At 37.6% G+C, this 16,999-nt stretch overlaps 2 protein-coding genes across 3 annotated transcripts in view; one reads left to right on the top strand and one right to left on the bottom strand.

The window, feature by feature from the left end:
• GSDME (gasdermin E) overlaps window positions 1-15,419 on the top strand; it is a 41,778-nt gene extending 26,359 nt beyond the window's left edge. The window contains exons 11-13 of one of the 2 annotated variants that reach the window (XR_010784006.1): window positions 12,140-12,289; window positions 14,333-14,492; window positions 15,246-15,419. The gene's annotated coding sequence lies outside the window, so the exon portion shown is untranslated. The remainder of the gene's footprint in view (window positions 1-12,139; window positions 12,290-14,332; window positions 14,493-15,245) is intronic. The other variant, XR_010784005.1, reaches the window with a different exon arrangement.
• The window catches only part of PALS2 (protein associated with LIN7 2, MAGUK p55 family member), a 59,630-nt gene continuing 42,648 nt past the window's right edge, over window positions 18-16,999 (bottom strand). Inside the window, exons 6-12 of the mRNA XM_066554649.1 lie at window positions 16,370-16,501; window positions 14,284-14,383; window positions 13,694-13,762; window positions 12,511-12,672; window positions 9,791-9,993; window positions 9,226-9,354; window positions 18-6,884 (exon numbers count right to left, since the gene is read on the bottom strand). Of these exons, the coding sequence (XP_066410746.1) occupies window positions 6,708-6,884; window positions 9,226-9,354; window positions 9,791-9,993; window positions 12,511-12,672; window positions 13,694-13,762; window positions 14,284-14,383; window positions 16,370-16,501 (972 nt within the window). The 3' untranslated portion in view covers window positions 18-6,707. The remainder of the gene's footprint in view (window positions 6,885-9,225; window positions 9,355-9,790; window positions 9,994-12,510; window positions 12,673-13,693; window positions 13,763-14,283; window positions 14,384-16,369; window positions 16,502-16,999) is intronic.

Here is a 16,999-nt window from a genome sequence, read left to right as displayed (position 1 = left end):
AATCAGAAAAAAGCCAATTACATTTTTTCAATATTAAATCTTTATTATATACAAAAATATTTTGTTGGGAATTAACAGAATTTCATCATTTGTACATTAACATTTTTATGTTTGGCTGTGTTTATTGTGAAAATACTAGCTGTGAAAAAGACAAGGTGGGGGGGGTCTTAGAAAACAAGTCACAATTTAAAAACATCCCACATAGTAGCTGACTTTATCAGTATGAAGTCACAATGCTAACAAGTCCCATATCCTAGGCCTGCTCTACAGTACTGTATTCAAATAATTAGGTACTAAATAATTTCCAGGTTTATATTAAAAAATTCAGCTAATTCAGGTTAAGATTTTTCTTGTAGGAAGTTTTCAGCTAAAGAAACTATTTTTTACAGGAGAGCAGTTTTGAAAGTTTTACAAATTCAAATCCAGGTTAATTTAATATACTGTAGAGATAAAAAACAAAACAGAAAACCATGAGAGCTTCCAACTGGCAAAACCAGTTGTGAGAAAAGCAAGGTAAGGAAATTCCTGGTGACAGAGCTCTAATACACATTTAAACCCAAACACAAGCAAGATCCTACAGTTCTTAGCCCGGTGTGAGGGTGGAAAGCAGCAACTTTCTTGTGTTTTAAACCCCACAGAAGCAGTTCCCCTCCCTACACCACAGTGCACAAATGTTACACATGGGCAAACATGGGGAGTGGGGAAGGGATGCTCAACATGCATTTTCCTAGGGGGAAACAATATATTTCAACAGTTATCTCCACACATAATTGTGTACAAGACCTAAACCCACAAAAATCAATCAAAACCTTTTTTTTGCCTGTACAAAGCAGCACTGTTCATTTTGCTTTATGCTATGGATCATGTGAAAGGTCAGGTAACAGAGAGACTGCGTTTTTGGAAGAGGCTCTGCTGTATTCAGGTAAATGTTGGCTGCTTGTGGAGTAACCAACAGCTGGCTCAGCCATGGGAACAACCAAAATTGCATGGAAAAGTATTAGCATGGAGCTACCGACATAAAAAAGAAGAGGCTAAATGGGAGAAAGTGTTTCCAGGACTACTTTAACTCTGTTACCTGACCACTGTCCTAGCAGCAAAAAGAACTCCATACCCAATGAGCATAAGAAACAGTTCCAAATACCAAGAAAAAAATGACTCCAAGTGTCACTTATTCTATAAAATATAAATATTGCTGAACCCCTGCTAAATAAATTCCATTTGTAGGTGAAGCTACATCACAGCTGTCACCAAGCTGGGGTTTGTTTTTAGGCCTGTACCAGTAAATCCCAGCTACAGTACCAGCAAATGAACTGAGAATTCAGCAGCTGGCAATGTAACTGTGGAACGGTATCCCACTGCAGAGAATTCAGGTAATTCAGTAGACACTGCCTGAATTATTTGCAGCATTACCATGAAGCTTTATATATGTATATATATGGGTGTTTGTGTGTGTGGGCACAAGCACGCTTTTTTAATATGATCAGAAGCCAAAGCTGCCTGTAAAAATAACCAAAACTGATTATTTTACAAGTGTTTTCTATTTTTACTTTTAGGATCTGTCTTGGGCCTAAAACCAGTGAGTTATACAAGTCCTAAATACTGATGTTTTTGTTAAAATACTATTTCCTCTATAAGACACAAATTGAGAATCCCGGACAATTTCCACCAGCAAGCCTGTTAAACATATGTGAAAACTAGGAAGTACAGGCCAAAAAAGAAGAAACCCAGGGAAAATAAAAAGAAGGGCCAGGACTTCAGCACTGTCAGTCACAACAGTCCACCAGAGAAAGTAAATTAAAGTAGCCTTAAGGATAGAACCCCTTTCAGTGGCCCAGGAGAGGTTTTTATTGCAGGGAGAGGAGGGTGCTGGGAGCTGAGGGGTATTTAAGGCAAGAGGCCCAGCAGACTGCGAGTCTTTGATCCAGTACCCACCACACAGACACCAATAAAATGATCTCACCACTTCTGCAAAGGAGCATCATGAAGTTTGGCAATAACCATGTGGTACTTGAACTCTTTGGAATTTGGGTGAGGCAGGGAACCCCGCAGGAAGCAAACAGCCTGTACAGATGTGCAGGACATGGGACAGAGCCCCAGCCGTTGGTTATCCGAGAGCTGCACCCACAGGCACAATGGACAACGGGGCAGCTGCTGCAGGAGGCACTATCCATGCACTGGGACACGGCCTCAAGGTTCAGTGGGAGCAGAGAAGCAACCTACAGGAAGCCTGGCTGGGAAACCATGGGAGAGGTGAAGGGAGTTTATATTCACAAGATTGGCTCACGTGTAAGGACAGGTAAGAACCCAGTTCCTGATCTCTGGAGCACTCTGCTTCATTGCTCTCCACTGGTCCTTGAGCATTACAGAGGCCCACTGGGCTCAAGGGGGTACCTAGCCAGGGATTTTCTGTGTTTCAAAGAGAAAGAAGTTTCCTATTTCTTAGCTGAATCACCCTCTTCAAAAAACAAAACCAAACCCAGGTGACTTCCTGAGCACTGAGCTGCAGGCAATTTGTAAGCAAGTCACTTACTTAGGTATGATTTTAGAAGATGCAGCGAGTAGAGAGGATGAAGGAAGAAACGTCACAATTTGAGCTCAGCCAAGATGTGACAGTTTATATAAACAGAAATTCAAAAGCAATGAGCTGATCTGCCATCCTGCTCCACAAAGCTTTTGTACAACTAAGTACACAGAGCTGCCCTGAGCCGAGAACACGGCACAAGTCACAGATACTGCCTTGGTTATGAACTTGATTTTCCTTGCCTACAAAGATCTGTGATTCTGCTCTGTGTTTACCTTCGTTGCAAAGGGTTGCAGAACATTTTGAAAGACCTTTATAAATCTATGCAAGATGATGTATTCCATTATAATTATCCCACTAAACTTGGACTGCATCTTGATGCAGAACCTAAAGCAGACCTGCTATAACACTTAGAGACAGCAGGTCATCACCTGGGTACACAATGCACCACAGTATTTACAGGAGAGTTGAGACTGGTGCACGCTTAAGTGAATTTTTGGTGAATTCAGGGAAATAACTTACAGGTCTTGGCATACTCACTGTACTTCTATGTATAACTTTTCATTCACAGGGCAACTACAGTGTTTCTTCTATAAGTCTCTATATGTACAGAATTTTACAGCACCTCATGCACTGTCCAAAACAAATAGAAATTACAGATAAATATAGGGTTTTTTTTAGATTGAAATATCTGTATATTTAGAAAAATATACATTAGTAAACACAATAAACCAGGTAGAGAAGTGTACCAGTTCTAAAGTCTTACATGCAGGTAACATTTCTGGATTAAGTCGTGGTAGCTTAGTAATGTGATAACCAACATGAGCATTTTTTGTTTTACCATCCACATACATATACACAGACAACTATTTGATAATTTACTTTTCCTAAACTACTTAAATATTTATCTTGTGATACATACCACATATCTTAAACATTTAGCAGCATCTTCACCTCGCTCAGACACACCTATTGTACTCTTTAACAGTCAATGTAAAGTTTTCCTGTTAGTATCTGGAAAATGAATGTTTAGTACAGAATGAGATAACATGAAATCCCAGTTATTTTAACTCCTCCAAAATACTCCAAACAGGTGTTTTATGAAATGTTTTTGCTTGCTCAAAATGAGCCTCTCATAGTGTCTTCTTCCCTAATTGCACAATGTACAACAGCTGATGCAGCACACCCTGGCAGGTACGGACCATCACAGCTGTGGATGGGACTGAAACAACACCAGCATTTCAAGAACCTCCAAGAACATTCTTTTCAAAAAATAGTAACTATTTTTCTCATTCCAGTCATTCTACCAGGTGGGGACAAACTAAGCAAAGTATCTGATGAAAATCTGACTATGCCAAAACCCAAAACTACCACAAAGAAACAAAGCAATCTCCCTCCCCCTCTCACCATTAAACAATCCAATGTGAACACTCAAGATTTAACACACAGATGCACAGGGTGTGCTGTTTGGGTTTGGGTTTTTTTCCCCCCCAACCTGGCACACACACAACCAAATCAGACCTGCAGATACTTCCACACCATCTTTGTGCCACCCCAAGCAAGTCACCTTCTCTTACTGCTTCAGAACTGCACTGCAGAATTGCTCACTGCCATCTACATCACCACCACCACCACCCAAAGCTCAGCCACAACACTCCACCACCTGACTTAAACCCACAGAGTGAACCTGAAGCAAACATTCAAGCTTTAGGCTTTAGCAAATATGTGACTATTCTGGAGATTGCTAACTAGGGAGACTCTCTTGATAGTATTCTCCCTGGGATGGAAACAGAATGAGAAGAGAGAAGCTTTCCTGACTACACCTTGGTGGCTGTGTTTCATGTGTTTGGTTCAGTAAATTTACAGAAAAAAGATGAAAATAAGTGATGCTTGCAATATGAAGTACTGAGGTGTGTAAACTGAAGAATCTTTTCATTCCATTCATTGGGGAAGAGTGAAGTCAGCCCACTTTTGGCATCAGAAATAAGGGTATATTTCTAACTCATAATGAAAAGGCATCTTATCTGTCCAGACAGCATATCTTATTTACAGCATATGGAGGACTCCCATGACACAGTACACAAACACAGCTCAGCCATGTTCAGCACAGAGTGCCAAAAGCAAACCACTGAAATAGCCAAGCAACAGCCCTGCTGTCATTTGCTGCTACACACCACACTCCAGCCACTTCTCAAGGCAGCCTCTGAGCAACAGGATCACAGAACGTGTCTCCTGGGAAAGAAAACTACAAGTCCCATGCTGGTGCCACAACTGAGAGCTCTGCCAAACTTAAAAAAAAAAAAAAAAAAACAGAGAAAACACACCCTGGAAAGCATAACAATAAAAAAGCAGTGGTACAAATTTTCCTTGGAGAATTTCATATTCCCTCTGAAAAACATTTTGAAATCTCAGTATTAAGAGCCAAGAAGACCTCCTATGTTACACACAAGTTTAACTAACATTTCCCACACACACACACTGGGATTTCAAGCCTCCTCTGTCCCTCTTTCCCCACAACAACCAACTTTACAGGCTGTGTAAAAACCATCTGTTGCATACGGGTGTTTTGAGTTTTTTTCAAACAGTTTTCCTCTACTGCATCCACTCAATTTTTTCTTTATCTTGTGCACATAAAAGTCTTTTGAGAGCCACAGGAAGCAATGCTGTTTTACAGTGCCTAAGCCTGTCTTCCTCCAGAAATAGTTCTGAGGAAGATGTCTTTTGAGAGCATTCCGGGTCACACTTTGGTGTTGAAAAGGAATCCAGAGCCAGGTGCCTGTCACCAGATGGAAGAGGAATTAAACAGATGACTTCAGTTTAGACACCTAACCCAGTATGTGATGGTGAATGTGGCTATATACAACAGCTGACAGTGTCATATAAAACATGGTCACAAAAAGAGCTCATCTGAGCAAGAAGCTGTATTTTCCTTCTGTTCCCATTAATTTACATCAGCTTAAGTTTTGATCAATGAACCTGAACCTAACCTAATATGAATTATATCAATGAGTGTACTGAGGGGAGAATTGTCACTGAAAAGGAAATACACTGTAAACGAAAAAACCTATAAACAACATTGCTTTTTAGCAGTAAGCTTCCAATTCACAAGCTATCTAATGAAAAATGCAATTAAAAGCAATGTAAGAAAAAGCACAGAAATGCCATTACACAACACTCAAAATACAGCAATTAATCACACACAAATATTTAAAAGATAATTTAGAACCCAGCTAGAAATCACAGGAAATGAAGCCACAGATCACTACACAAATACAGAACAATGGCCTAAGAAAAGAAAATGTCTTTTTTTGTCTTTTTTTAAGCAATGTGTTTTCACAAGTATGAATAAATAGTCCTAAACATTAAGTGTCACCTACAAGGCTCCACATTATCAGGTTCTCTCTCAAGCTACTTCACCATTATTCAAATTGCACTGAATTACCTTGCGTATGACTTTCTAATGTCAGTACTTCAACTGTGATGGGCTAACAGGTTGGCTCCCAAGAAAGCATAATAAGCAGCTTGCAAGGTATTGCTCTATGTTATTTTAGGAGACAGATAGAAGGGAATCTACACAAAAGTTATCTAAATCAAGAGATATCAAGAATTTTTGAAACATCAGGAATGCACCAACATTAAGCTGAAAGCAGCTGGAGCAAAGGACCTGTGTTTTTGTTACTGCTTTTAATATTTAAAATTCTGCTCCCATGAAATTATTATTTTTTGAAGAAGAAAAAAACCTAAAAGAAATTAGTGTTCTTTCCTAATAAGAGCTATAGACTTTTGATCAGTTAAACACTGACATTAACAAATTTTACAAAAATTGTTTCAAGTATCCTTTTTTAATCACAGTGAAAATGTAAGACCAAGATGTAAATGTTGAAGTGAATGAAAGTTTCTTAGATGAAAAAGGCAAAGATACGAAATCAAAACATAGAAAAATGCTTAAACGCATTTCCTTCATGTGATATGAATAGAAAGGTTATCTGTAAAAAGTTAGAAAAATTAAAATAAATTACATATTTAAGTACACTTTCTCTTCAACATTTTTATAAAAATTCAGAACAGTGTACTTTTGAATATACACAGAGTAAAAATGCACAGGTGCTGTAGGTTATCATCAGTATCTACACGTCACGTTTGCTGTTGCTGACTTTATTTGTTACTGAAGCTCCCTCTGGAACACTCAGTAGACCCAGCTGATGGGGACCCACTGGGGCTCCAGCCTCAGTCTCTCGATGGCCGTCTGCAGCTTCTCAAAGGCTTTGTCCAGGTTGTCATTTACAATGGTCAGGTCAAAGTAGTGGTTGTACGCTCGCTGGATCCGGGCACTCTCATCCACTGTTTTTTTCAGATCAGTGTCCTGTGCAAGAGATTTTTAAGGATTAGCGAATCTAAATCTTACTAAAGATTTAAAGATAAGACTTGGCAAATCCTTAGAGATGCAGAAGAAGATCCCTTCAGTATATACTGCAACTGACTATTTAAAGCTAGATACCATATACATTTTAAAAATAAGGAAAGTTTTCATTTATAATGCATTCACACAGAAATTGAGCTAAAATACATTGAAAGGGCTCAGAAAGTTCTGAGTGGTGTCAGTAACGTTAAATATGGCAAGCAAATGTTTGCCAATCTTACAATTTTGAAGAAAATCAATAGAAGCACGTGAACTTGGGCTGCTGTGCACGGGGAGCAGTTAATCACTTTGTAAGGGCAAGTGATGATCCAACCAGAATAAAATTAATGCTTTAGGAATGACTGAGTCAATCAGTTTTGTAAATATATTTGTGTCCCTTTTATTTCCACAGAAGACACCAAAAATCCAAGATTTTAAATTAGGATGAAATGAAAGACAATTTCTAGCAGAATAAAGCTCTAGAATACTTTACGGCTCTTAGAGACAACATTTTAGCCTAGCTCATCTGACATCAGTCCCTCATTTGTAAACTACTGCTACATTACTGTAGTCCTGACCTGAGCTGCAAAATATGCAGGAAATTTATATTCCTACATGATGAAGCCTTCATAAAGTGCCTCTGAGCACGTTTTTGTGTTCTGCTAGTCCTACATTCTTTAAAAATTCCTCTCAATTTTTGTGCAACATCAGTTTTTTGGAACTCATTATGAGATTTGTCTCCCTTTACAGTAATTATTTCAGTATTTGCAAGTCCTTATACAGCTGTCAATATAAAAACCAAAATGAAAAACTAAGTTTGTCAATAGCCTTTCCTTCACAGTGAATGAAGGAAACAAGTAAATGTATGAACCCAAGAGCCAGCCTTTTTGTAATGGAATGGGTTAGGATGCTAGAAGTAATACAGCCAGGTCTAACAAACTGTAATACTTTAAATGACATTTGTTTTTCATTTGTTCAGGAAGCACAAGAATATGAAATAGCAAGTCATACTCCATATACATGTGCAGGGATGCGATGCAGAATCCATAAAAACACATAAATGCATATCTGAAATTTAACGAACCTCTCTATTACTTGTAAGAAGTAATACAGACCCAAAGACATCCCTTAGGGAATCAAATATTAGGAAGTGCAGGAAATTATTTTTACACTTGTCTGGATAGTTTAAACCTTGCCTTCTTGTATATGCACCATAAAATTCAGGGTTCATTTGGAGCAGGAAAGAGGGATGACTGACTGAGCATCCACAGAGATACTAGAATGCATAATAACTAGAAGCCATGACTAAAAATTATACACTCATTTAAGTGGAAATACTAAACCACCACCACCACCCCCCCCCCCCCCCATTTTATAGCTTTGAGTGCCCTGTCAGCGTTTATTCAAGATATTCCTATGAAGCTGCAGCACTGTCATTATGAGCCATCAGCAAAACACAGCTTTTTTTCTGTTGGGGAGCTGAACTGCTTCATCTGGCTTTTTTTTCTTTGCTCCTGAAGCTGGCAAAGTTCATGCCCACACAGAGTATTTATACTTAGCTGCATTGGAGGAATCGTCTTATTTCCCTCTGCTACACACAGTGTCTCAAGGAAAGGAGGGAAGATCTAATGAACAAAACATACCACTTCACTTTATATGACAAATCCAAGGAACAACAGGGGAAGCTGTTCAACACTTCCTATTCTGGCAGCTGTCAGCCACTCTCAGTGCAGCACATGATGCTGCAGCAGTGAAAACAAGGACAACCTGCATTCCTGGGGTTTTTTCTGGGTTTTTTTTTTGCAGGGGGGGGTTGATGGTTTGTTGGTTAGTGAGATTTTTTTGCTTTTTCCTTTTTTGACACAAGCTGCAATATCTTTCCCAAGCATTACAGATTCCATTTTTAAAGCACACACATATTATAGGACAAACAGGAACAAAAATTTCGGTGGGGAGGGAGATGGGAAAGTCAAGGAAAGACATCTGCATAAAAGAACAATTGCAACCACGAAATATCTACCATTTGCTGCAAATAATCAAAGGTGACAGTTCCCAAAGTACACATTACAAGTAATTTTTGTAATCAACACTTCTCTGTAAGAGGTCTATTTTTAAGAAAGAAGCAATCTCCCTTATACATAACATTTGATTAACTTCTACTAAGTAATCAGCAAAAGTCTTGCCTAGCTTTTCTAAGAGACATTTGTTTCAGAACAAATTCCACCTAAAATGAATAATAAAGAATTTTTAAAAGATCTAAGAACATCTTGTTCAAAGAAAACTAAATAGGAAATGATCTGCTTACAGTGAGAAGTTTGGTTGTAATTCCAGCATCTACCACAGCCTTGTGCATAGCTCGCAAAGTCTCTAACTCTGGAGCAGCAATAAACACCACATAGGGCATGAATTCTGAAGTCCTCAGAATTTTTAGAGCCTAGAGGCAAAGAAAAAGAAAAAAAATTAAGAAACCACCAAAGTTTGAGAGTGACTCACCACATCTCCTCCTTACTTAAGGGACACAACAAAACTCAGCATGCTGCCCATGATGATGGGCAGCAATACATAAGTGAAGATTCTTATTTCTATTTTGGAAATTCCTACATTATCTTTTGAAATGCTGAGCATCATTCTTTCCTTGGCTAAAAAGATTATTTATCACTCTGCAAGACTCCTCTTTCATGCAAAATTTAAGTTGGGTATTTTCCATCTTTCTAATCCATTCCAAGTAAGTGCCACAAACACAGAAATCCAGCTGATAATTGTAACTTTGAAACCAGATAAGAAGCCTTCAAATTTGAAGGCATCTCTCTTCACCTCTTCAACATTATAATCCCACACATGTTATAATAATAACATTATAAATCATATACCTGTGGATTTACATCCAAGATGCAGGTCCTTCCTGTCTGAACAACTTCAAGGATGGAATCAATTTTGGTGCCATAAAGATTTCCTTCATATTCTCCATGCTCTAAGTATCTGCCAGCTTTAATATCCGTCTCCATTTCAGCTCGTGACACAAATCTGTACGCTTGCCCGTCTTTTTCATCATCCCTTGGCTTCCGTGAAGTAACTAAACAAAAAATTAAAAATATAAATTGAATGTTTTCATTTTATATTTGGAATATAAATATGAAACTGGACTGCCTATTAAGTAGGGAGACTATAATACACATTGTTATACAGTTGTAATTGTTCCATGTACATGTTTATTCTTCATTCTAGATATATTTTAGAACTGAGCACAGCCCCTCCTGTTCCCTTTATTTATACTGTTTCCTATGTGGTGCTTACCCACCCATTTGCCTGTTTCTTTTGCCTACTCCTTCACACCATATACAATACTCATTCATGCAATCTTTTTAAGTAATCACTTAATAAAATACTTATTTAAGTGACTTGGAAATCAAATGGAAGTTTAACTCCCAAATGCCAAATGTACTTCTGAAAATAGCTGAGCACAACAAGATCCGCCCCATCCCACCCCCAAAACCTTTGCTCTCTGTATTTGTCCTGTTGTTCAGGGTAGAATTACATGAACTAGCTATAAAGAAAGTTAGTTTAAATATCAGAAGCAGCCCAGCCACCATAGCAGAATCCTAGTGGAAGCCAGCTAATGCTGCTTTCCAGACAACTTCCCTTTTAAAGCAAGGTAAATTCCCTGCAGAAAAATTAAAGCCAGTATTTGAGTAAATCATTATCAGCTATCTTGGGTATTGGCTACACTGTGCAGTACAGACATTACTTAAGCAAAAAAAAAAAAATAAGAATTTAAAAAAGTAAAATAAAATATAAGATTATATTATTATTGACTTTGCTGCCCTATCCCCATATTAACTACCTGCTACTTATATTTAATTAGATTTGAACTCTAGAACATATTAAACCTGAAGTCAGTGCATTTCTTTGGTAATACTTCTATCATCACTTGGTGCAACTTGCTGAGACAAGTGGAAAGCAATCCTTCCCTTCCAGTAATTCCTATTCTCTTCAATCTTATAGAAAACACAAATGCCAGGAAAAATGATCATCTGAAGCTGTTAAGAATAAACAAATTACTAGAACATCTAGTTTTAGTCAAGATTTTATGGAAAGATTAAAGCTATAGTGGTTAATACAATACATTAAGAAGAATTACATATCAGTTTGCAATTAATTTTGGAGAGTAAGCTTTAACATCTTACAGCTAAGAGATGATTTAACAGTTCAGTTATTCACACTGAAGAAAACCACAGCACCACGTGCTGGATTAGAACTCAACACCAAGAACATGCTTCTCCCCGTAGAGCACTGGATCAATTTCATCCATTTCCCACCTCCCAAAACACATCCTACACAAATCTGTTTATGAATAATCTGGAGAATTTTCTTCTAATCAAAGACCAACTAAGTTTACTGATTCTCCCACTTAAAATCTGAAGTAGAAAAAAAGGTTCTACATACAATAAACTGGGTATTGCATGTGCATGATTAGACTAGCAGATTGGGGAAAGTTTACTTTTATGCCTTTGAAGAATGTTCAACAACTGTGCTGCATTACTTACATATATTCAAGCATCTATATAGCATTTTAGAGAAATAAGTAATTCTGAAGGCTTTTTTGAAATAGAGTAAGAATTTTAGAAGCAATAAAAAGCCTCTTACTATTTCGCCAATATAAAATAATGGAATTCCCAAGAGAAGATTCCTTTTTAAAAGTAACACAGAGAAGTCAACCTTGTTATCAGGCCCATCAAACAATTTTAAGGGCCCTGGCCAGTTTTGATGCTAGAGATTCAGCAAATGAGAGAGACTGGTTCTCTCATCTTGCACAATGCATCTTTCAGACCTGTCCCTCCCTCCTATTATTATCAGATCTATTTCTTGCCCACTGGAAACAGAAGGGAACAGACTGTTTTCGAAATTCTGAAAAGTACATGTCAGGAGAATAATAATGTAGCTAGAGTGGGCTTCTCTGATCAGCAGCCAAACAGGAGGGAGGGGTTAAAAAAAAAGGTTAATGAGCAAAGCATCTGAAAGAAAGGCAAGAAAACATGCTTCAGGTAAAATAAGTTTTTTTCTGCTATTTATAGGGGGGGAAATAAAAGATCATGTGCTTAAGGCTAGATATATTAAAATACAGTTATACAAATCTTGGAGATCACAAACACTTCAGTTTTATTGGATGTTTGCTGCTTTTCTCTACATTTCTAAACTAAGCAACAATTTATAATGCCTAGTCCACAGGTGGAAAACTAAAAGGCAGACCTGAGAAACTCCACTGGCCGTTCATTACAGAAGGCTACTGGGAACTTATGGAATGACTTCAGTAATGGATGGCGACTGACACTGAGGAAACCCAGACTGAAATACTGCACAGACAAAAACTGGTATTCTGCAGCATCAGTACCATTTGAGTGCTAGTTACAAATGTTTTCATGGTCATATGTTAGTTCAGTTTTCTGAAAACAGGAAGAGCCTTTTGTTTTCCCACTCTATACAATTTTTATGCTCTGACAAAATGACTCCAACACTGAATCACAAGGATGAACATCACATACTTTCCAGTTAATCAAAGGATGATATTACGTTCGGAATCCTGAGAACTTACATGGCACTGTAGTTCCAAATCGAGTAGGATTCAGCACAATAAACCTGTTCTTCAAACTCCTTCGCCCCACTCCTTGGGCCCCAATCAAGACCAGGGTTTTCCTCTGAAAAGGAGGCATTTTGGCTACTTCCTCATATATCTGGATTTCATGGCGATCAAATTCTATATTGAGAAACGTACAAAAAACTTTAATACGCACTCAGGGCTGTAAGAAAAAAAAAATTAAGTAGTCCTGTTTATCAACAGACCCCATTTGAATACAAACAGTGCTCAGAGGGCAGTAAGCTTGACACAAGACTTCTAGCTTTAAATTGGTTTGGGAATAAAATAGTTATTTCTCCATGGACAACATAAGGTCAGGTTCTCTCTTTTACTTCCAAGGAGAAAGTCTGTGTTTGATCAGAAGGGGAAAACTGTGACTGACAATTAGTGAACTTCCACAGAATCATGGGATGGTTGAGGTTGGAAGGTACCTCTGGAAGGCATCTGGTCCACCCCAATACCCAGGACCACATGCAGACACTTGTTGATTATCTCTAGGGAGGACAACTCCACAACCTCTGTGGATAACCTGTGCCATTGCTCAGTCACCCTCACAGTGGAAAAGGTGTTTTCTGATGTTCAGAGCCTGTGTTGCTTGTTGGCTCTTGCCCTGTCACTGGGCTACTCTGCAAACAGCCCACCCAGCTCCATCCTCTTTGCACCCTCCCTTCAGGTATTTGTACACATTGGTGAGAGCTGCCCTGAGCCTCCTCTTCTCCAGATTGAATATTCCCAGCTGTCTCAACTTTTTCTCATGGGTGAGATGCTCCAGTCCTTTCAACATCTTTGAATGTCCACATCTCCCTTGCACTGTGGAGGTGCCCACTCTTAGGTGTGGCCTCACCAATGCTGAACAGAAGCAAAAAATCACATCCCCTCAGGCCACTGGCAACAAACATTTCACTGTTTTTTCTTAACATCCAGTTTTTCTCTGATTTCCACCCACCAAATGATGTACTCAGCACAGCCATGTCTGCACTGGTCGCTATTGTTTTTAAACCATAAAAACTATCTATCAAACTTATAATCTATCAAACTTATAATCAAATATTTTACTGCAAATCTTTAGCTTTGGATACACTACACTCTGTGAGTTTTGACACCTAAAGAACATTGACTTTCATGTAGTATTAAGAGATACCTGCATTTCTTGTAGTGAGATACATCATCTTTTTCTTTTTTTTGCTGCTGATTGTTCCACAGAAAGGCCCTAAAAATAAAAAACTAGATGAACTCACAATTTCTGTTAATTTCTAAAACTTATTTATATGAATACATGATATTTTAGATTAATACATTTATAAGGACTATTCTAGAATTGTATATATCCTAGGGCAAGAAATTACATCTATTTACAAACCCATCAAATGGTACAGGAACAACTGAACACATAAAAAAATATTTTCCTAGAAATGAAAGCAGTTGAAAAATTCATGTTTAGCTTATTAACTTTCCGTGCATACCATATACAAAATTTTTAAAAAGTGCACACTGCCTGTCCCACCTCATTCAGCTTTTCATCACCAGGTGGCAAAACTGATTCATATATCTTTGAACACTAAACAGAGACTTCACCCTTTGTCCTTCAGCAAAAGCCAAAATACGAAATTCAGCATTTCACAATAATCTGTGTAATCTCACACAGCAGTTTTTCTATGATTTATGAAGGTGGGAAAAGCAAAACAAATGGAGTCAGAGCAAAATCTACTCCTGAAATTTATTAAATCTCACCTGAGTTGTCCCAGTCCCTCCTAACAAAAGCCTTCCTCTTCTCTTCCAGGAACTGGCTAGGAATTAGACCTGCACTTCCTCCTTCTTTGACATGACTAGCCTGGGAGAGGAAAAAAAAAAACCAAACAAATAATTATATTTAACTTGCAAGAAGCATTTTTCTCATCAAGATGGTGTTGACTGACTTCCTCATTGCCAGTTTCTCAGTGGTGAGTGTTGATACATTTACTACTGAGACTTAAAACTTCAGAGTCAGATGTAAATATTAAAATTCTCTTTTACAGGAATAGTGTCTTGATATTGAGTATTAAAATTTAGAAAACGTAAGTAAAATAGATGCAAGTTCCATCACTGGTTCTCATTATGTTAGTAAGCTCCTCCAGACATAAAACATTGGCATAAAATTCCCAAGTGGAATTCCCTGGCTCCAGACACTGAAGTCTCAGGTGACAAAAGTCAAGATTGCTAGTATACAGTATACTTATTTTATATTCTTGAGCTGCTCCAAACAGGCTTCAGTACAGTTTATTAACTGTCATTTCCCAGTGAATGCCAGTAACACATCCCTAATCATGCCTTCAAGCTTTCTGCACTAAGCAACTACATATTTAAAATCTTAGTAACTTAAGCATTCCCAGTAATGAATTGGCTAAAATACTCTATAAAATCATTTCATGGCAAGCTCAATTCTCAACAAGCTTAACACACACAAACACAGTTATGAAGTGTCTAATTCTCCATAAATCTTTTGCTTGCAATAAATCCTTCTTTTGCTAACAGGAGATGTTTGCTTTTCAACTTGTATGCTTTTATCTATGACTAACTGATTTTTTACAGTATGAAGTTTTCATTAACAGTCCAGCATTTCTAGAAAGCATGAGGAAAAACTAAACTTCTTTTTCCTGGGGCATGATCTGCATAGCAATACACTATATTGATTTAACACATTTCAATTTTGCCAGATTGAGTGTTGAAGATTTATTTCTCCTGGACTCCCACAAGTTACAACTGGAGAGACTGAAAGGCAATACAGAAGTCAGCATGAGAGCTAAACATCAAATTCCTCCAGAGTTTTGGAGTGTCTACTTCTGAAACTAATTAAGTTGGCAGCAATAAATTCTCAGCCTTTCCTCACACTTTTTATTGTCTTTCTTTCTGTTATTACTGTCACTGAGAAGCAACGAAATTCAGCAGCTGCTTAGGTATGTTGGAATCTTTCTGTTGCTCTTAAAGAAGTCATAAATCTTGTTCTCAGGTAGTCTGGCTCTCTTCTGCTTGTTACCTTGCAAAGGGTGAGCAATGTGGGGGTCGAAAGGGAAATTAATAATGCTATACTCTTTGCCAGTTTTGAGGATCTCAGTTGAGAAAAGGGTCTTAGAAGTTCACAAAAGAGTCTTAAAAGTTCACTTGTCCCATTTTCAGAGGCACTGATAATGTTTAATTCTGTGAATAGTGTCTTGTAAAAAATAAACATAGCATAAGCACTGGATTACATTTCTACTGCAGGACTGAATGTAGAAATACCACCTTAAAGCAGGATGAGCTGTTAATACTTGAAACAGTGCCAAACACTGTGACTATGAGCATGCATGATGCACAGCTCACAGACACTGACCACTGTAGAAATAAAACATACAGCCTCTCCAGACAGCTATTCTCACCCCCTTCAAATCCACAGGATTAATTTCTCTCTCTGCATCTCTGAGCACTCAGGAAGGGGTCCACGTCTTCCACAGCTGCTGTCAGGGAAGGCTTACCAGAATTATAGTCAAACTAAGACTTTTTTTCTAGAAATTGTCCACCTAAATTTATTTGTGGGAATGTCCAGGCTTATGATACAAGAACAAAGACAAATAAACACAACTAATAGTAAAATAAGTGTTACATATACAATTTAAAACATTACTATTCCTTTAGTATTTCAACTTCATATCTTTATATTAGCTTGAAATTGGATTGAAATATAAATTTTTTTCATGTATCTACTGTTAAATGGAAGTAGATCATAATTTAAAGAGTTTATTAGTAAGGCACCTACTGATGCTTTTCAGTTTTTTATTTTACTTATTTTAATCTTTTTACCAACCTGCCACCAATTCGGATCTTCCCGGTTTACAATCTGAAGAATTTCTCCTTTAGAAAATTTCAAACCTGCTTCTTTGCATGGGATGAGGTTGTCATTATATGGATTATAATCAAAATGACACTTCACAAAAACCTGAAATATGTAAAAAGTAACAAAGCTTAAGCATTATAAAATACATTCTGACTAATCTATCTGTCAAACTGAAGTAATGTCTTTACCTACAGCATAAAAACCTTGACATGATCCAAGCTGCATTTGGCATGTAAAACACAATCTAGGGGGAAAAAGTTATTCACCAACTGGGACAGAATAATCAATGGTGCAAGCCTTGGCTGAAGTAGCTTCATGATAAAAATTAAAAAACTCTGTTCCATTTGGACATGGTATTACAAAATGCTCATTTTTGCATTTCAGTGTATACAACTCAATTAGAATTCTAACTTTTAACTACTTAAAAATACAAACAAATTATTGGAATGTGAGCACTGTATTTAAGGCTTGTAGAATCTTAACAATTACTTTTAAATCATTGAGTTCATGGCAAAAATAACAGGAGATGCAGCTGCTTAAGACTCAAATTTGATGCAGGGGAAGAAACAGTAGTTTGCATGACTGAACTGAAAACAGCTT

This window comes from Molothrus aeneus, chromosome 1, assembly GCF_037042795.1.
Source record: "Molothrus aeneus isolate 106 chromosome 1, BPBGC_Maene_1.0, whole genome shotgun sequence".
Lineage (NCBI taxonomy): Eukaryota > Metazoa > Chordata > Aves > Passeriformes > Icteridae > Molothrus > Molothrus aeneus.
The sequence above is the reverse complement of the archived record's forward strand: the minus strand, read 5'-3'. Positions and strand labels throughout refer to the sequence as shown.